At 32.1% G+C, this 21,889-nt stretch overlaps 3 protein-coding genes across 6 annotated transcripts; 2 read left to right on the top strand and 1 right to left on the bottom strand.

Annotated features, from left to right (window-relative positions):
• Positions 1-6,351: 6,351 nt before the first annotated feature.
• On the bottom strand, positions 6,352-9,514 carry LOC134252165 (transmembrane 6 superfamily member 2-like). Its single transcript, XM_062734603.1, has 8 exons — positions 9,252-9,514; positions 8,461-8,662; positions 8,107-8,189; positions 7,847-7,947; positions 7,488-7,586; positions 7,237-7,329; positions 7,019-7,141; positions 6,352-6,814 (listed from the first exon to the last, which is right to left on the bottom strand). Exons 1-8 carry the CDS (start codon positions 9,454-9,456, stop codon positions 6,533-6,535), a joined length of 1,188 nt encoding a protein of 395 aa, XP_062590587.1. The 5' UTR covers positions 9,457-9,514; the 3' UTR covers positions 6,352-6,532.
• Positions 9,515-9,779: 265 nt separating this feature from the next.
• Positions 9,780-12,314, top strand: LOC134252162 (uncharacterized). The gene is made up of 2 exons (XM_062734597.1): positions 9,780-10,548; positions 11,940-12,314. The coding sequence occupies exons 1-2, from the start codon at positions 9,886-9,888 to the stop codon at positions 12,015-12,017; spliced, it is 741 nt and encodes a 246-aa protein (XP_062590581.1). The 5' UTR covers positions 9,780-9,885; the 3' UTR covers positions 12,018-12,314.
• Positions 12,315-15,993: 3,679 nt separating this feature from the next.
• Positions 15,994-21,609, top strand: LOC134252163 (tyrosine-protein kinase CSK-like). Of its 4 annotated transcripts, none has more exons than XM_062734600.1 (5): positions 15,994-16,125; positions 18,860-18,927; positions 19,657-19,776; positions 20,812-20,912; positions 21,360-21,609. In XM_062734600.1, exons 2-5 carry the CDS (start codon positions 18,898-18,900, stop codon positions 21,592-21,594), a joined length of 486 nt encoding a protein of 161 aa, XP_062590584.1. In that variant the 5' UTR covers positions 15,994-16,125; positions 18,860-18,897; the 3' UTR covers positions 21,595-21,609. The 4 variants fall into 4 exon arrangements, with proteins under 4 accessions (XP_062590584.1, XP_062590582.1, XP_062590585.1 ...); XM_062734598.1 differs by having other exon boundaries at positions 19,654-19,776; XM_062734601.1 differs by having other exon boundaries at positions 16,121-16,251.
• Positions 21,610-21,889: the final 280 nt, after the last annotated feature.

The raw sequence follows: 21,889 nt of genomic DNA, 5'->3' as shown, positions 1-21,889 counted from the left end.
CAGTTCTAGATTTTAAAAATAATGTGTACAAGACCTCGGCTAAATACTTACGTCTACTGAACAAATTCAGAAGCAAGATGTGTTTGTGAAACACCGATGCCCATGTATGACAGCTTATAACTTAAAGTTTCTGTAATGCAAGTCAAACTTCAAGATCAATAGATAAAAATGATGATACCCTAAAAAGGACTTACAAATTCCAAGGTCAAGCTTTCAAAATTAATGGTTACTATGGGAAGTCGCGTTTCAAGAAACACACAAGTAAAATATATATATAAAAGTCTTAGATTCAACCATTTAAAAGGTACAGACAAGGTTAAAGTTTTCAATATTAAGTCAAAATCCAATGTCAAAATTGTTAGTATACAACAGCTGTACAAAGGAAGGACCGTCACAGGGATATGAAAGTTGTATTACTTACAGTTCAACAGTTACGGCCAAGGTTAAAGTAGGCCGTACTTTGTGGCAAAAGTAAGACAAACTCCAAGGTGAGATTTCAAATATGTTGATACCCAAAGAAAGGTCTTGTCACAAGGAATGAACAATTTAAATATGAAAGGCATAGGTCCTATAAATAGAAAGTTATGGACAAGTTTGAGACAGACAATGCAAAATATCTGATAATTGGGGTATACGTGTAATAATCCTAATTGTGGTCTGGTTAGACCGCAGAGCTACATAGAGTCCTTGAAGGCAGACGGTAGTTACAGGAGCTATTGAACAATTCGCGTGAACTTAGGAAATGCATATACATGTACTCTGATTTAAATATATTGTAATTTTTAAGCCCCTGTAATCGAAAATTAGGATGCATATAGTTTTTGCTTTGTCCGTCCGTCTGTTTCTTTTCCAAAAAACCTTTAACCTTGCCCATAACTTTTGATTTATTGTGAATTGTGAGCTATGGATTTTATATTTAACATATATATGTATTCCTTGTTTGGGTACCATATTTGACCTATTGACCTTGGAAGTTTACTCACTTCCACCCTTTTATTTTGGATTAACACATTTGAATTTTGGTTGGCGCAAGAGTTTTCATACTCTACATGTCTTTGTGATATACCTTGGTAGATGTTTTTTTTTTTATAATTTGACCTTGGAAATTGTCACACTTCATAAAAATGTGACCTTTGCAATTGGCCATGTTTTAAATATTTAAAGCTTGAACTATTATAATATAAATGTGTATTCCTTGTGACAGGACCTTCCCTTGCATACCAATAAGTTTGACCCTTTGAGTTTGACTACTTAACCCCTGATCAGAACTTTTAACAGGGTGAGTGCTAAGGTTATCATACTTAACAGGTGTATTCCTGGTGAAAATATCTTAACTTTGGTACCGACAATTTTGTTCATTGACCTAAGACATGGACCATCTTGAAAAAGCATTACTGTGGAATCATTCAAAGTAATGCGGACCAATTGGGGGTAACCCGAATTACCGAAATGCCCCTGGAAATTACCGAAATGCCCCCTAAAACTACCAAAATGCCCCTTGAATTATATTCTAATAGGCATTTTATGATAATTTATGATAAATTTTATTAATAAAACTGTGTATTTTGAACACAAATGTGAAAAAATGCCTTTAATATCGCTCAAATATTTGTGACAACTAAGACCGATAACTCTTGCAACATTGTTGCAACGGGAAGCTTGTTATTGTCCGTTGTTGTAATATTATTTTATGATTTAATGATCCCTTTTCTTTTTCTCTCTCTCCTCTCTCTCTCTCTAGATCTCTCTCTTACTCTCTCTTACTTTGCTGACAAAAATTTATACCGTATGTCATTTAAAAAAGAAGAAGAAGAAGAAAAAATGACAGAAGTACAAGTACAAGTAAGTACACTGTTTTATTTACACCTCATATAAATATAATAACGTAAGGTTTAAAAATAAAAGGGATTTTTAAAATTCAACAAAATATATCTTTTGTAATAAAAAGTACTTAAGAATGTTCGCCGGTATCAATAAATTACACCCCAACCCCTTACCCCAAGATACCGTTGCCCAGCTCTTGCCACGTGCTGGCCTTCTCAATAAGAGCCATAATTTTGAAGAAAAAAATATATCAATATTTTAACGTAATTTATAAATTTTAAGCGTAACTTTTATTAAAACTGGATGGATACAGAACTACCCAAATGGCAATTAACGAGGATGATTGACACGTACTTGTCACCAGACAGGACTTCAAATTTTTGAATGAATAACGGTACACAATCAAAGTTAACAGTAGTACATGTATATGCAGCAGGGGAGACTAAACCCCTGGGGTTCAGAGTTGTAAAATTTATACACTAAATAAACAGAACTATGAAATGCGCATAGCATATTAAACTTAAAAGTTAAAATTAATAAATTTAAATTATTCGGCATGTAAACTGACATCATTCAGAAAATAGTTCTGCTAATATGAAAACAAAATTAATTAAATTGCTTTCATTTGTTTCAAAAATTTATAAATATATATACAAGTGTACAGTTTTTCTCAAATCGGATTAATATGTCAATATTATGCATGTGTGTTCATTTTGATAAAATCATTTAACTGTTAACAAATATATCAAAAAATATTTTGATTAAATATTAAGTTGCGTAGCATTAGCTAGGTATTAACTAACCAGCAACGAACGATCTTTTTTCTCGAGATTTAACAATGAATTTTAAATAAGTGATATAAATGATCGATGAGTAACGTTTAAGCATTACAAAAATTATATTCACGTAAAAAAAACAAATCTTCGACAGTAATATAAAATTTGAAACAATAATGTAGTTCTTTTTCGAATATTACATTGAGATAGATCAACTACAAATACCAGAGTTATCTCTCTTAGATAAACACACCTTTTTGAACTAAAAACACATCTGTAATTTTTTTTTTTAATTTCCGAGTTTAAAATAATATATATAATAAACTCACTACCTTTCATATTAATCAAAGTATTTAAGTTTTTAAAGGGTATTTCGGTAGTTTTAGGGGGCATTTCGGTAATTTCCATGGGCATTTCGGTAAATCAGGGGCATTTCGGTAATTCGAGGTACCGACCAATTGGCAATTTTGATGATTTGATCAAATTTCACAGGTTCTTTGTGATTTAAAACAAACATTTTAATGTCTTGACAGTGGATTTAGAGTGAGACTTGCAATTGAGAAACTTTATCTTTGTAATGAACTGTCATGAGTAGGCATCAGTACTAGTATCTTACAAAATTGAGCTACAGATCAAGCTTTGTAAAAACCTTTGATTTAAGCCGCCACTTTTTTGTAGCTCACTTCAGGAATTATTTTTGTATTTTTAGCTTTCCTCAGCTTTAAGAACAATATCCGATAATTAAGCTTGTATTTTACTCCTTCTCTTATTACTTTATTTACCTTTCAATGGTCCCAAACAGCCCTACATTCTTTCTGAATGTCTGTTTTCAAAAAAGCTATTCCGACAATCATCTTGGAGATTGTGCAAAAAATATCTATCAAAAAATATTTGCTTGTCCCAAACTGGGCAAACTGTAAACAATTCCTAAGGTGGGGAAAAGCATTAAATACAGGGAATAATACCCGGAGTGGGCGACAAAATTGCGGCGGAATAAATCGGAGGTTTTGACAAAAGGTTTGAATCTGTAGCTCTCTGCTTTATCTGTCCGAATTTTCTCAAGCAGAGAGCTACAGTTTTCCAGCCAACTGATGTTCATGAATTTTTATCTTCAAAAAAAAAACTAAAATTCATACAATATATATATATTATATATATATTTCACTGTAGAAATAAATCTGTAAATTGTACTATTACAGTACTTTTTCAAGAACTACATGTCTAATACACTGTACAAAATATTGTGTAGGAGGGACTACTTGTTACATTACATGTTGAATTTTATAAATATGTACAGGGAATTTACAATGGATTGAACATTTTCTTGTTTTAAAGAAAGCTCATTGTCAAGAGTTTTAGACATACAGTAAAACTTTTTTAAAGTGGTCACTTCCATTTCTATAGAAATCTGCCATCTTACTTACTAGACAAAATTCTGGATTAGAAATCATGTTTAACATGAATTTACAGAAAAGAACTAAATATTCTCATTGCAATAGGCAAAATTTAACATACAATCAAGTAATACTATATGGTTGGATAGTTAAAAGAATTACATGTACAGAATTCAGTTAAAAAATACTATGAAAAAACATTTTAAGATATTGTGCATGTTACTTAATGCCTTGTCTTGTCATTTTCAATAAACCTTAAACACATACATAAAAAAGAAATTTGATGCAATTCAAGCTCCTTTTGTATCTCATAAATTTTGAAATAATAACATGAGCATCATCATACAATCTAAAAGTATTAGAAAACTTTGTAAAAGCTCTATGAAGACAAACAGTATATCAGCTCTGTAATAAGACTGTCTTAAACAAGGAACTGAAAATGTAATTCTATATATGCACAAGTATATGGCAATCAATAAATCTGCAAAAATCCCTATGATAATTGAATTTGTACAATTGCCTCATGAGACCCATGGGCCACAACACTCACTGGAGGAACTTTAGTCCTTCTGTTCTAAAAAAAAAAAAAGAATTTCTTATATTCTCATGAAAAATAACCCTTTTTATAGCCCCACCCTAAATCTAAGGGGCCGCTGATTAGACATAACATGGGTATTATTCAATCCCAAATAATAGCCATGTAACTCGGAGAAAAATTTCCTTTCCTACATGCATTATGTAAACTTTCATCCAGACGAGATGTTTAAAGTGTTCCTATATACACTATCACAAAATGTCTCCTTTTGTGGCTCCAACTATCCTGTTTGATTTAAATGATTTGGAATCAACGTTATAATCTTTTCAAAGCTTTCATACTAACTTTTAACTTTTCAGCTTTTAAAAACTTTTTTTTCTTTTTTATTCCAACTTTGGTCCCTATCCCCCTCTTCCACCCCAAAGGCTGATTTAAACAAATTAGAATCTACTTTATGTCAGAAAACCGTTTTGACCAATGATTCAAAGGAAAAACATTTTAAAACAGATTTGGTATTCTTCTGTATATTTCTCATGTAATACTTTGATCTCCTATTGTGATCCTACCCTACAATGATAGGTACCATAATTTGAGCAATTTAGAATCCACATCACCTTTAAGGCTTTTCCATGATTCTTTCATACAAGTTATATCTTTTCTATGTACAGTGGATATTGAGAAAAGGATTTTTCCTACATACACATGTACATGTAGCACACAGACAGATGCACGTCAGACAATGAGTGTCAAGAAAAATAGAACACATCAAACTTGGACATACAATGCTATAATTAACTGAAATTCAGCAAATTATTAATATTTATGCTATTCCTGGTTTTTACATAGTAAAATAAAAAAAAAAAACACTTTTGTAGAACTGCAGTATATGTAACTGGTAAATGTTATTAGTACTGGCTAAAATTCAAGTATCTAAAATGTCACTAAATTCTAATATGATATACTAAGGCAAAAAAAAATTAATCAATAGTTTCTCAGTAAAACAATTGATCAATTTTAGTAAAACAAAAGCTCAATTTTCTATTTTTCCAAGTTGAAAAAGAAAACCGAGTTATTCCCCTAAGGGGCCCTTTTCATAAATGCTAAGATAGACGTTTTTATTACAAAAACAATACATTTCTTCTAAATTTTCAGTATTTAATTAATTAACTTTTAAATAAAAGTTTGGAGTAACATTATTTAAAGTTGAATACAAGTTACAACCAATTTCAGAGAACAAAAATTAAGAATTGGTAGATATTATCATTTTATTGTACAAATGGCTTGAAAACCTGCTTCAAAAAAAAAAAAAAAAAAAAAGCCTGCCTGCCGCATTGAATTCTGATTTTTTTGGCCCGAGAAACAATTGATTAATTTTTTTTGGCCTAATATGTAGTAAAACAATAGTATTAGTAAAACAAAAGCTCTCTGTATTCTGATGCAGCAAAAACATGCATTTACCCTACACTAATAAAAATCTACAAGTGAAGTTTACAAAAACGGCAAAATAAAACATAAAATGATTCAAATATTCTCATATAATCCTTTCAAAGATAAATGTCTCTTACTCTTGAATCAGGTACAAAGAGGTAATAATGTGGATCCTAATTCCTTCAGTAAATATGCTTTATAAATTTTTGGACATAAACTACAAAATACCATGAATAGACAAAACTTTCTTTCAAAAAATAATAAAAGAACAACTGGGTTCTTTTTATAGTTGGTATCAATCTAAAAAAATTTTTCTTATCTAACATGAAAAACAGTGGGGGGGGGGGGGGGGGGGGGGGGGGGGGGAAACAGGCATTTGTGATGACAGGAAGAGAAAAAAATAATCCATGATGTTGAAATTTTACAGTTAAATTTTACATCCAAACTTCGCAAAAATTTGCAAGTGAGTGTTGAAAAAATGTTTATATGTAAATAGACATATGGACACTATTGCATTTATTCTTGTCTTTGGCAATGGGATTAAAAAAGTCTGAATTACAAGACTGTAAGAAGTACTATTCACTGTTCTGAACGATTCTGTTCCTGAGATTGTAGCCAGAGTTATTCCCCCTAACTCTGCTTTCTGATTTCTTGGTTGGTGATTGGCTGCCGCTGCGACTTTCCCACTTTCCTTCTTTTCTGTTGCTGAAGTAGTAATGGACAAGAAGAATCTGAGGAACGATGAGGAGGAAGACGTTCTGTGTCCAGAAAGCCCACTGTGCCTCGGAGGTCTTAGGAAGGCGATAGTCCTTGTGTGTCAAATGATGGAGTGAGGCAAACATGTAAGGTATCTGGCCCTATACAAAAAAGTAATGTTTAAAAAACAACAAACTACACTTTTAGTTTTATCCAATAATCATACATGTATTTGGCATTTACAAAACTGTTTAAAAAACAACAAACTACACTTTTAGTTTAATCCAATAAACATACATGTATTTGGCATATACAAAACTCCAAGATTCAATTTAGAATTCTTTATTGGAACGTGATTATCTTACATTCAACACAGCACCGGCATAGATGAACAGCCAGTCAAGGAACCACTGCTTAGCAGGAGCATGAATCAAAGAGTAACTGGCAAATGCACAAAACGGGACACAGTAAAACAAGTAGGTCATCATCTGTATGAAAAAAAAATGTTTCCTTTAATACATGTCTAACAGGATATACTTAATTTAGTTCAAATTTAATGGTACATGTTTATCAAATGGCAAACCTGAACTTTTGGGAAGGCAATTGGGTCTCCAAGATAAGGCTCATAATTCTTCACAAAATATTGTGTAACAGCTGAATTACACCCTAGTGCAGCCTATAATGAAATACAAGAGACTTTCAAATAAATACATTATATTGTCTTCAGGATGAAAACATCTACTGTATGCAAGTATAAATATATAAACTTGCAGTGAAAATACAACCAAATGCTAGCTCCATCAAAATGACACAACAGACTGCAGAAAGACTTACCAGTCCTTTAAAAATGTAGATAAACATGGTTGACAGCAATAATACAATGGCTACAATGTCAAATGGTCTCTTCATCAGGTTTTCACTTGCAGATTTCTCCTGTAAAAATTATAAGTGAGTGTCTTAGTGAGCCTTAGCTCAAAAATTTGAGAAAATTTAATTCAATGAAATAACAAGTATATTAAGACTAATTAAATAATTCATATCATTTTTAAAATGTATACAATTTAAAAGAATTTATTTGTTGCCTTTTCATTAATTCGTGAGAAAAACATTCTTTTCTGAATCTCGCTGAAAAGTACACCACTCAAAAAGTATTAGAAGCTCGTTCTACATCTTCATTACAATACAGATGTTACCTTTATATTGGACGGCTTATCTAGAACTTTCTTAGTAATCCATACGGGAACCACCATGTATATAACATTCAACAGCATGGACCATTTTGCTCCATGTTGTCCTATAATGTAAAACAAAACAATTTATAAAACACATCAAGGCAGTTCCCTATTTACCAAGCAGCAATAACTGGATTTGGAGAATCATCAGTGAGGACATATTGATAAGTCATCAGAGCCACATTGTCTGACAAATCTACAATAAATACATTTTCCCTTACCTACAGCTCCACCAAGCATCAATACAATTAGACTATTGACTATGGATCCACCCCAATACAAGCCCACTTCTCTGTAATTTTTCCTGAAAATAAAATAAAAACAAAACTGAGTCTTCATATGAATTCCATGGTTGTTAAACTGAATTAATCTGATTGCATAGACACAAACTGTATTCACATATTTTAGACCTGTTTAGTCCAAGTTTTCTAAATCGTAGCTATGAGCTGTTTAGTCCCTATTAATCAAGCACAGATAAACCTAATGAGATGATAAAAACATACAAATTAAATTAGAATGTTAGTATAAGGATAAATTACAAAAAAAATTACTGAATAATAAAGTTTTTCATATACCTGTTGTCAATAGCTAGCAAAATGATGATGTAACAAGCAAAATGAATGATCCCGTCATGATAATTGATGCCTGAACCATGCCCACTTTTCAGGTAGGGCTCACCGCTTACAAAATAGAACGCCATTACACTGTGCACAATTTTGTCATTCTCCAAAGCAATGGTGAGGTCAATTACTGCAGCAAATGTTAGTATGCTCATAGCTAAAACAAAAATACAAAAAAGACCATTATCAATTGAAAAATAATGAACTGACCGAACTGTAATGAGCTTCAAACATCACTGGGGTTCAACAGGTTGGGACCAATTGCCCAAATGGGATATAATAGTCCGTTTGGGATATAATATCCCAAATGGGCTATAAATTTACAGTGCAAAAATTGAAAAATTTTATTTTGGCTATAAATATCACAAATCCGCATCAGGACACTTAAAAAGGAACAACTTTTGGTTGACAAGTTTTCCTGTATGCCCATTATCCCTCGGAAGTTCCTCAACTTCTTGGGGATCAATCTAACAAACGGTAGGGTTGCAGAAAAACTTGCTTACCAAAAGTTATTCCTTTTTAAATGTCCTGATGCGGATTTATGATATTTATAGCCAAAATAAAATTTTTCAATTTTTGCACTGTAAATTTATAGCCCATTTGGGATATTATATCCCAAACGGACTATTATATCCCATTTGGGCGATTGGTCCCAACCTGTTCAAATATTCGATGTACAATATGCATTAATACTATACATATTTTTTTGCATTTAATGATTTTTAAATAATACCAAAAGCAATTACCGTAGTATAACGGGTCGTCATTTTGGACAAAATTTTTGAATTTTGCAATGGCTGGAATGAGAAAGGCAACCAGGAGGCACAATAAAGCTATTACGAATATTGGAACTGGATTTTTGTCGATTTCCGGAATTAAATTAACAAAATACGCCATGGGAACACTTAAAATAGATGCCATCAGCACGACAAATGTTCCTTTTGTCTCCATTTTTATACTGTTTCAGCTGCTCCTCCTACCCCACGCTATCTCTCTTTAGAATTTCCTCTATTTTTCTTTCTGTCTTTGCTAGTTCTTACAAAAATCTATTCGCATTAAAACCAATTAAAGTATTATCTTGGAGAAAATATAGTATGAAACTATATTCGATTCTCAGTTTATCAATTCCAAAAAATTGTTTTTTTAAAGCAGAAAGTCAGACATTGTAAAGGCTTAAATTATACTTTAATTATTATCCGAATACGTTTATGTTTGTATGATTTCTCACTATTACCGCTAGGCGGCGTAATAAAAATAAAAACTTCCGTTTCGAATGACGCTCTTGGCACCGTTCTCAACCCATTGGAAGAGTTTGCCTTAGGCTAAGCTTTAAAAAAAAATCTACAATGAAGGAACTAATTTGTTGGTGAGAAAAATCTCATGATGGGTGATGAGAGTCCAACACACAATCGAGGGTTTTCCCCCGAGTCTGGTATTGTTTTAGAGGGAACAGAATGTACTGTTAATTCAAATACAACAGAGAAAACTCTGGAAGAGCTTGCGACTGTGGATTCTGCGAGAAGCAATGGACTTTCACCTAACCAACTGTACAATTTTAACTTGGCCAATCCGGAAGAAATTACGAAAATGTTGGAAAATGTTGATTTGACGGACGAAGATACTGACGTTTTGTTACAGGAAGCATACAATATCAATAGAAAACTCAAAGAAATATTACGAAGGCGAGAGGAAGGCCAAACTTTAGATGCCGCGGATCAAGCAATACTGAATCAGATGATCGTGGTTGTACCAGGGGCATCTAAAGAGGGTCGCGCCTCAACAGCAAAAGCATCGGGAGGGCTGGAGTTACAGAAAAAGGATCCTTTACCTCCCATAAAAACGGACAGTGAACAAAACCCACGTGTGGCCTCTGCAATATACAGTGCAAAGTTAAACAGACGAGCGGCACAGGGGACAGCATCTAGTCGTTCTGGTGCGAGAAAACCAGGAGGGGCAACTTCCGGGGATATGGTAGGCAGGAAGGAAAGGACTGGGTCGGGAGTTTCCCGGACTAGTGTTCAGAAATCAGCATCGTCTACAAAGGTATTAAATCAACCATGTTTCATTTGGTAAAGATTTAATAAAATTACTATTTAGAATTTTTTTAAAAATTAAACTCATATGATGATTATTTGGAAGTGAATGAACAAAAATTATTCATTCTTATCTATTAATTATTTCAGTACGGCAAATTCACAATTTCCTAAATTAATTTTGATCTTGTTGAAATATTTATTTGGGAACGAAAAAATTATTAACTCAATTAGAAATCGTCTTTGCTGTTATTTAAGGTTTGTAACTTGTCAACACAAACTTTATATTAGTCATTTTGATCACAGTTGTTAAATTGCCTTTTGTGTTAATGGATTACAAAAAATATCAGTGTAAATACACACATAATAAGTTTAAAAGTTAAACCAGTACCAATGCTAGAGCAACACTTAAAGCCCTCATCGGAATCCCAAATAAATATTTCACACAATGTGACATGTTTACAATAGCTTTCAACAATGAGTGCAGACCTAGTTGTTATTGATTGGGTTTATCTACATATGTAAACACGCCGTGATCAGATTAAATTTTTTTTTGAATGGTAACGGATTTGGAAATTTTGTTTAACTTTGATGCATAAAAGATTTTTAAAATAGACATGATTGAGTTATTGAGAATTTCTATATTATTAACATATACGTGCATATAATTGCGCAGAAGAGTGCTTGACTAGAAAGTCTCGCTGCCTTTGATGTATACATAATTTATGTATGTAAGCAATAGTTCTTAGAAATAAGGAATGTCGTTCACAGTTTCAATGAAACACGACAATCATATTTTCAGATCAGTTGCTTTACAATTACATCTTTTAACAATCTATCTTCTAGAGGTTTCCCTGGATGTATGGAATGTCTACATGGAATCTAATTCAATTATTTACTTGATTTTCGCTTTTAAAGTCAGTAAAAGTACATTTCACGGTAATTGGTTTTATGCAAAAAAGACGTTCACGCCATGTTACACGTGTTAGTGAAATTGATCCTTATTTCATTGCACCGAGTTTTGCTTTGGGAATAGGGCGAAGTTGCATTTATAGTAAGACTGTTTCTTGTCGATGTTTACAAGTGTGAATGCATTGGAGGTTGTCATTTAACCATGTTTTATTGTTAATTTTTTTAATCTGTAAACACATTTGCTACATTTTATCGAAACATCTTTTTACGCTTCCATTCGTATTTTGGGTTATATGAAAAGCTGTTTCACTTTTCAGGGATTTTGGTACTTGAGATAGTACACTACACTTTACTTTGAAATCTTACTAGCCGAATAGAATGAGTTTCACTTATTTTTAATTTAAAACGTAATAAATTTATTGTGAAAATCAGTGAAATAAAACTTGAAGTATGGTTATGAATAAAATGCTCTCTCTATTTAAATTACAGAAAGGTGCATCAGGGCTCAGGCGGGAGAAAGCGCCGATTCCTATAGCAGAGAGACCTGAATGGAACGACAGATACTGACAGTGTTTAAAAAAAAACTTGTCATTTTCATGCATTTGACCTTTCATCTTATTCATTCTGTTGAATTTTAATATCATAATAATTAGTGAAATGTTAAAATCAAATGTAATTTTGCTTGCCAAAGACGATATAGTTTGGAATTTTAGCTTGCGAGAAGGAGAATGTTGAGGATATTATATATATACATATGCATGTGTAAGTAATTGGCACGAAAAGTCAACGAATATTATGAATTAATGTACATTGTAAATTTACTGAAATACTCTAGAAATAATTAAATTTAAAATGAAATGATCGCTCACCTTTAATTTTGTTTAAAGGTACTTGGACACAGATTTGAAGTTAATTTTTTCTCTATAATATTACGACTTATATATTTTAATAGCATTTCACACAAAAATTAATTAAAAATCTTATTTCATTTAAAAGTTATTAAAATTTCAAATTTTTTGGCGCGTTTGATCGACACATTCTTGCACTTTCACAAATTTTAATTTTACTCTTAATACTTAGGAAAAGTGGCAATCTTGTTGTGTATAAATGAAAAATATTAATACTATAATCCAGAAAATTCAGAGTAGAGATGTTCGAAAGCAAAACAAACACACAATATATTCTCAGTCCGTGCAATTGTGATGAGCAGACTTTGACGATTGAAGCACCGGTGAATCGTAAACATCAACAATAACAGAGCTCGTTCCCTGTTTACAAAAACTGTGTACATAATACGAGTGTGATCGATCTGCACGCATCACTTAGCTCGGAATGACGATACTTGTGAAGGAGTTTTGCTTTCTAACATTTCTACTCTGAACAAAATTATTTTTGTGGATTAAAGTTTTAATATTTCTCATTAATACACAACAAGATTGCCACTTTTCCGAAGGATTAAGAATAAAGTTAAAATTTGTGAAAGTGCAAGGATGTGTCAATCAAACCCGCCAAAAAATGTGAAGTTTTAATAATTTTTAAATGAAGTAAGATTTTTAATTAATATTTGTGTCAAATGCTATGAAAAAATGTAATTTGTGATATTATACAGAAAATATTAACTTCAAATCTGTGTCCAAGTACCTTTAAACCTTCTAGTCGACATTCAAAGAGATACTTTTTCTGGTTGAACTTAATAACGATGCTTTTCCACCCGGATTTAAAAGAAATACTCTTCTCGATACAGTAAAAATGGTAAGTATCAGTGGCTGGTCCCTGCTGGATTCTTCAAAGGGATTTATTATCGATCCGGGAACATAATTATAATAAATGCAACAATATTAAATAAACAGTTTTTTAAATTTATAATTCGTAAATTTTTGGTCACAGAAGGGGGCTCCACTGAGAACATGTCCTGACAATATCTAAAAAGTTAACATGTACATGTTCTCCAAATGAAATGGGTCTATAATAAGCGACCAGAGTTTTAAATTTGGTATAAAAAAAGCTTTCAAACTATTTCTTGTCAAGAACAGCAAATTTATAAAGCCAGGAGTACTTTTATTAATGTGGAAAAATTCAGAGGCAGTATTGGCTCACGTTCTTCAAATCATAACCCCTCGATGGGACCATAATATGTCATGGTAAGTTGGGCAAATTTTATGGCACATAAGAAAAAAAATCTGCTCGTGAACAATGGGGCCAAAGACTAAGTGATTTAGGTCGGTGTTGTGTCCCACGGGCCTTTTTTTGTTGTTGGCTTCGTCTACGTAAATTTCATTTTTATTGAATTCAGTGTCATGTTTTTTTATTAAACTGAAATAAAAACAGCATCAAACTATTATCAAATTTGTCATATGTACATAGCGTAAAATAAACAAATGAACTTGACGATCATAGACTACTGGCGTTTAAAGTAACCAGTGTAGAAAAGTGAAGTGTTCACAAACGACAGACCTGTTTGATATACTCCTTTGCATGTTTTGTATGATGTTCCTTAATATTTCTTTCATTCCAACTTTACTGAAATAGAACTTAACTATAGTTAAGATCGAAAAGTTCAAAATTAGAGATCGCGGTAAATGGAATACCCTAAAATGATGTCTATAATTTCCTAGTAAAGAGCTTTTAAAATTCATTATATTTATTTTTGGCATAAAAAAAAATGAATAATTGTTTTGGGCTGAAATGAAAGTCATAAAAAATACAAAGGCTTTCTTTGAATATAAGTAAGTAAGTAAATATTTTATTATAGTGACATGTGTATACAGTTATTTTTAACATTCATTATACATAATATATGTTCTCAACACCCGGCCCATCGGACCTATAAGTCACTTTTAACAATTTATATACATTACAATTTACATGCGTGTGATTTTTCTTTGTCTTATATTATAGGCTTTATAAATAAAATTTGCAGATTGACGAGGGAAATGAGTTAACAGATATCTAAAGAGAACATTTAAATCAGTATAATGTAAATTTGAGATTCCAATATTTCTTAGAAAGTCCTGTCTACAGATTTTATATAGATTACATTTAAATATATATATAATTGAATATTATAAAAGAAAGAAAGAAAGATAGTCGATTATATAATTAAGTCGACTTATTTACAAGTTTTTAAATTGGCAAAGAACTTAGCTCATATTGCTGAACAAAGGAAATTTCGCACCAGCTAGATATTGAACTCTGAATTCTCCGGCGAAAAAATAAGTTATTCTGACATGGTATAGAATTTGAAAACAAAATAAACTTTATTATTGTGGTTAGAGTTAACTTGGTCTTAATAGTTTCTCTATACAATATATTTAGATTCCACATTTTATTCTACATGTACATGTATTTTTATAAAGTGCATCTGAAGCTCAAGCTCGGCATTAAAAAACACCTTTGCATGTGGATCATCAAAATCAAATAAGAGATATAACCTCATATTATGCAGGTAATAAGAGTATATTGCTACATAAGACCAGTAAGAGAAATTAAATTGCTGAAGAGTTGCAGAAATCATATTTATCATGAAATTAATAGTTGCTGTTTTACCACCATCAATCTATCGATATGTTGAGCGCGCCGTCCAAAATTTACAATTTATTAATATTATACAATGTACTTCTTAAAACCTGCAGTTTATATGCAGTAAAGCTTATAGCAAATTAAATATTTTTATTTAAGGATATTATTACTGTATCGTAAGCTGCATAGACGTCGGAACTTTAGGGGGGGGGTAGGGGCGCTTACTCCCCTTCTTTGTAAAGACAGACATAATATATGCATTGAAACTTGGAGATTACTCTCCAAACTTATTTTTTGGGGTGGTTAACATCTACTTTCAACCTCCCCCCCCCCCACTTTCTAGTTGTTTCTGACACCTCGGTATGAGCTGGATAGAATTTGTCTTTATAACTTTTCAGTTAGGTCTATTTGTTTTCATGTAATTTTTAAAACGAGTCTGTTAGGATTACAAGAATCGGTACATGTTACGATATAGGTTAGGCTATGGGTATGATCTAGGCCTATATGGGACAAAAAATTATACATTATTTTCATAAATAATAACTAATATTTACATTTCCAATGTCTTTGTCCGAGATAAAATTACAAATTGTAAATGTACTTTATTTCCCCGTCAATGTATTGGCGCGGTTCCAAAAAACCACGTGCAGGGCGGGACAAGCAGGGCTTGGAGCACGTGGTTTGGCGGAATCAAAGCATGTAAATATAAGGAATAACTGTCAGATTTTTCAGTTTCATGAAGATGATCAATCGATTGGCTTGCGTGATAATTTTATGCATTAACGCCTTCGGCGTATATGCAAATTATCACGCAAGCCAATCGATTGATCACTTCATGAAATCGAAGAATAAGACAGTTATTCCTTAAATATCTTGTCAGTGTGTATTTATATTTCCAAGAATAGCTGAATAGAAGATATGCTTAATTTGAATGATAAATTGAATTTAATGAGCTCGGTTCAGACAGGTATAAATAAAATAACATGATATGACCAGTGTTGAATGTCAAAATAAAAACTAAATTGATTTTTCCCGCAACTGTAGATTAAGATGGAGTTATCTGCCCATAGATGGCGTTGTTGTCGTGAGATATTACATGGCCGACATCTACATCTCTTCCTGTTCCTCTAGACTACTACAATGAAATGTATAGAAAGTAAGTGTTTCAAGAGATTTTTATCTATGTCAGTAATTCAGAGGGATAATAAAACTACCAAGAATGGTTGGAAAACTTATTAAATATGGAAATTTAAGTGATAGTTGAAGGCAGTTTGTGAATAAGGTATGTCAAGCAACAGGTAAAGAGCTTAGTTCTGTATTCAGGAAGGAAAATCAAAATTAAGTGCTTACTTCTTGAACCTATCAAAGGATTTTTTTTAGGTTGAAGTATATATCTGTTGAATTGTTGAATGTGCAGTGTTTCATTTTTTTTATTGTGATGTTATTATACTCAGTTACTGACAAGAAACACCCAAACGATAATCATCGTGTATATTTGGTTAGTATGTTATGTAATGGGAGAGGAGAAAAATGCATGCCCGAACTATTACAGTTATATATTGGGTGGTCAGACAGGTTTGATTGCTAGTGGCCAGATAACTCGTTTGATAGGGCACCTACATGTAACAAGAGATTCAAGGTAGAGGGGGGATGGGGGGTACCATTAGACGGAAATCAGAACCGCTCTGGTCTTTGTTTAATGCTTTCCTGTTACATTTGGTGCCATGGAATTAACAGGTGATGAAACCCCTGTAAAGAAAAATTCTGGACGATGTTTAAGGGAGACAAAGATCTTAAAGGGAAAATTGTGGAAGTGAAATAGGTTCAATTGATTGTCATTGCATGGTCATTGGTCAGATAGCTCAGCTGATTAGAGCACTGGACTAAAGATTCATTAGTCCCGGATTGGAATCCTGCATCTGGTCCATCACTTTTTTCTCTTTTCGTGTTACAGAAGTAAAGTGGTAATTCCTCTGTACATTCGTTAGTAATGTGTCTTTAAAGGATGTGTCATTTTCTGTAGATGATCATATGCTTGCAAATTTGCCCATAATGGTTGTGACTCTTAATAGGTCAAGAAGGTTTGAGAAGTATAGTCTGTGCATCTTTGTATATTTGTTATGATCAATTTATACTTCTATGAAAGTAAAGATTGTGGTATCGTTTCAGCAAGCAGAGGTCTTGTTCAAGAATCAACAAACTAAAACGTGTATACAATATTGTAACAATAATTTTCAAATTTGATGCATTAGTTGGGATATTGATTGCTTTCATTTTGTTCCACGGTTATAGGGTTGGGTGATTTGCTTGTTTCATGTTTATTTTAGGTGTTCACACGTGTCACAAACTATTCATCTTTATAGAAATTGAGGAAGTGTTTACCCTGATATGTCTCTTGACATAAGATCACTTAAGATTCCTCTGATCATAAATAATTTTTGATACAAGTATCTGAGTAATAAATTGTCTCAGACTGCATGTATCATGCAGATTGTTTATGAACATGATGAATGTAAAATTTTAGTTGTGTCTTTTGTTGTCCTTTATTTATTAATTTACATTAAAAAAAAAAAAAATTTCAAGTGATTTGTTAATTATAAATTAGGGTTAATTAAAAATTCTGGTCATGTTTGTGGCAAAGTACAAGGCTAGTCTTTCATTTACTGAGTATTTTTTTTTTTATTTTAGCACATTATTGAAATGTTACTCACAACATATTTATCAATACACTGTAGGTGTAATTAATAAACATCGGATCTGTTTGATGCATTGATAATGATTAGTAATTATCATTACAAATACAAAAGGAATGCATTGATTTTATGTAGATATATGTTTACAAGCATACATGGATAATTATAACACACATTTCACATTATATAGGATTGGAGATCTATCTAGCCTGAAATTGAGTTTCATATTAAATGAATTGACACATATAAGTCTTTTTTTTTATGCTTATGACTTACTTCCATTTCGCCCGTTAAAGGTGCTTATAGAACACAGATTTGAAGTTATTATTTTCTCAAATTTTGAAGGATGTGTCAATTGAACCTGGCCAGAAATTCAAAGTTTCGATAACTTTGAGATGAAATTAGATTTTTATGGTATATCTTAGTGTGAAATGCTACTGCAGTATATAAGTTGTCATATGATACAGAAAATTTGAGAAAATATTAACTTCAAATCTTTGTCTAAGCACCTTCAATCAAATGAATTATGAAAGGTTTGTTTTAGGAATTGAGATTCTTTGAATTACATTTTTGAGGGTACAGAGTATACTGATTTAAATCACACTACTTATAATCCAACAGTCAGAAGTTTGAAATTATGGATCTGACATTAAAAAAAAAAACAGACACAAAATGCACTATCAGAATAAGGAAGTATTACAATGACAGTACACTGTTGGGGGAGGTGAAGGGAATATACAGATACACCTGGTACAGACACTTCCTCCTCTACTTCCTGCTTACTTGACCAGACTGGCATGTTCTTTCTTTTCTTAGAAATCAAATTTCCGAAATGTGTTTCCCTCCTCCATCCTTATACAAATAAATGCCATAAAGTTTTTTTTTTGTAAGACCAGTGCATTGTAATTCATGCTTAGATTTCAAGTACTAAGTCACGATAAGCATTAAAATAGAACATGAGATGTACTGTTGTTGATACACTGACATAGGAAACAAAATGGAGTTTTGTAGGCTATATTACATCACTGGATCAAGAAATCAGTATATTTCTGTGTATTCTTTAATGTCCTTTTTGAGAGGGGGAATTCCTGTTATATGCAGCAATTGTAGTTAGTATGTACATATGTATTATGTAATACACTGATACTACACAAATGATTTTGTTGCTGTATAAAAAGTATGATTTGTGTATTGTAGGTTGTGTATGGAATGTATCATAACACAGTGATCAACAGATGACAATGCCCATGGATCAGAATAATCAGGTAATAGACCAATCCACACTTTAAAAAAGTTGTGTCCCTTTGTAGATTTCTCCTCTTTATTACCAAACATTTGGAAATGTATGTGTTTAAATTGTTTTCTTTGGATGTGTGGGTAGCCCCAACATGGGGCAATCAGTATAGAGAGACAAAGTTACAAACCTGAAAACTACAAAGGCTACTGTGAGGATTCACTTTCTTTTTGAAAAGTGTGGATTCAGCTATACAAAGTGCAGATATTCAAGGAAATATATTAGATTTCTTGAGAGAGAGAGTCTGACAGTCACTTTCTTTTAAAGTGTAGATCTGACTAGATCAATTGAATAAAATTTTAGGATTGAATTTCAATACACATTGCCTTAATCTTTAAACATGCTAAAAGAATAAATGGTAAAGCTACATATTAAATTGACCCTGCAGATATGTTTCAACTTTCCCCTCAAAAATCTTGTCACAAAATACTTTCTGTGTCCTAGGTAGAGGTTGATGTAAAAGAGTATGACACTATGCAATTTTAACAAGGAGTCATTAAACCATAAATATTGTAGTATGATCGCAGCATAATCTTTCTTAATTTTGATATACACTTGTTAGAAAACACATTTGAAATGTCCAGTATGTGCTTGTGTTACAAATGATTTTACTGCATTATGGTTTTATGGCGGTCAGTTAGATGCCAATAAACCTTTTGATTTTTGCTTCTAACAATCTGTTGAAATTCTCTGTCAGCAGCATCATGAGACATGGCCAAAAGGAACTCAGGTTGTGGCAAATTATAACTTTGATGGATCTTCACCAGATGATTTACCATTTAAAAAAGGAGATGTGATAACTATTGTACAGTCCACAAGGGTAAGTTAGCTCTTATTTTTCACAGAAATGCACTAAGTGGGTAAGAATCTACTTAGCTTTTGATAAAATCCATGTTTTAACTATAAATATAAATTAAAGGGTGATGATTGTAAAAATTACCCTGTAATTGTATACTGTTCACAGTGATTCATGACACTTTACTTTTGGAAGAAAGTTACTTGGTATTTATATGAACAAAAATTGTTCTCTATGAATTCCTGATATTATTGCATATAATCTCTAATAATAATTATATTAAGCTAATTTAGTTAATCATAAATTGCAAAAACTTTAAAGGTTCTTGAGATACAGACAGTAAATGAAAGTTTTGAACACAAAATGTATGAATTTATTACCTTGACCTTTTGATCTAAAGATCAATAGGGGCCTTCCTTATGCCATAGGGAGTTGTAGTATAAAATTTCACTGGAAAAGATCGAAGGCTTCCCAAGTTATAATGCAGAAAGGAAAGTGTTAAAACAGACAGAATTTATGACCTTGATCATTGACCTTTTAACCTCAAAATCAATAGATGCTTAGGTCAAAGGGAATTGTGTTAAATTTCATTGCAAAAACTCAAAAGCTTCTCAAAATATCGTGCGGAAAAAGTAGTGTTACAGACAGAAATACAGACAGACAGCTAGACGGAAAGTCAAGTGAACAGACAGAAATTAATATCCCCCATTTTCATTGAAAGCAGGGGCAAAAAAAAAAAAAAGATGGTATTGCATAATTATGTGAAAATATAGTTTTATCAAGTACAAACTCAAGTAATTTGCAGTATAATGATATGGTTAAGTTTGCAAGCTTTGCTTCGCAATGCTTGCTGTGCTCAGTATTACTATTACCAATAGTTGATATGATGCAAATAGAATGGATCTTAATAAAAAAAAATTTCTTTTCAAATTTTTAAATACTTACATAAAATCCATGGAAGAAAACTTTGTATTGATAATTAAATGTACATGTATGTAGTGAAGAAATGGTATTATGATTTTAAAGAAGAAGAGTAATTTTATTTTTTCCTTTCTTCAGGATCCAAATTGGTATAAAGGAAGAAATGATAATGGCAAGGAAGGAATGGTGCCTGCCACTTATGTACAGAAAAGGAAAGAAGTTCACTTACAGGCAATGCCGTGAGTACTCTGTCTGTGTGTCTGTAGCAGTAGAAGTGACAGGTCAATGAATGTAAAAAAAAAAAAAAATTACACGCCTGAGTGAGTCATGATATTGTGACTCAATAACTTTTCTTAAGTATCTCATAAAGGGTATTCCCCCCTAAGCTAGGTTATAAAGCTAGCAAAATAATATGGTTTAGAAGAGTTGCCATATTTAAACAGGATAAAGTCATTTTTTCAGACACCTTATCTCTGTAGAGAAGACAGAAATAACGCCCGAAATAACTGTTTATTTTAAGTTATAGTTCTGAAATTTTTGACATGAAGTAAAAAGATGATCAAAACATATGATTTCAAAAATTTGATAATTTTGAAATGGCAATATTCTGTTTAAAAAAGAATGAATGAAAAATTATGATAATGCCAGTTGCAAATTTGCAAATCCTTTTGCTGGTGTTTTTTCAGTTGGTATCACGGTAAAATCTCCCGAGAGGAGGCCGAGGCCCTGTTAAATAATTTCCGTGAGGAGGGGGACTTCCTTATTAGGGACAGTGTCCATTTTCACGGGGACTATACACTGTCCATTTACTTTGAGGGTCTGGTGGACCATTATAGAATTATTGCTAAAAACAACAAGTTGGAAGTGGATGGTGGTGACTGTTTATTTGATAACTTAATACAACTTGTGGAGGTACTGTAACACAGACTATAAAGACACAGTAGAGGGAGAGAAACACAGGCTACAATATACAGGGGGTTTTTGTGTTGTGCGTTTATGGGGCAATTTTTCTTAATTCATGTTAGAGGAAGTTTTAAGGTACATGTATTGATATCTCTTATGTTGTGATAAGATAAAAAGTTCAGCACAGGCAAGTTTTAGTGTAATTTTGAACATGTTCAAGTAGGATGCTATTTTATGGAGATAACAAGAAAACAATATCTGCTAAAGGAAATAAAACAAACAAAAAAATCACACAAATATGTATCCAAAAGAA

Source organism: Saccostrea cucullata, unplaced genomic scaffold (assembly GCF_032062105.1).
Source record: "Saccostrea cucullata isolate Sc308-1 unplaced genomic scaffold, CSIRO_AGI_Scuc_v1 ctg1644, whole genome shotgun sequence".
Lineage (NCBI taxonomy): Eukaryota > Metazoa > Mollusca > Bivalvia > Ostreida > Ostreidae > Saccostrea > Saccostrea cuccullata.
The sequence above is the reverse complement of the archived record's forward strand: the minus strand, read 5'-3'. Positions and strand labels throughout refer to the sequence as shown.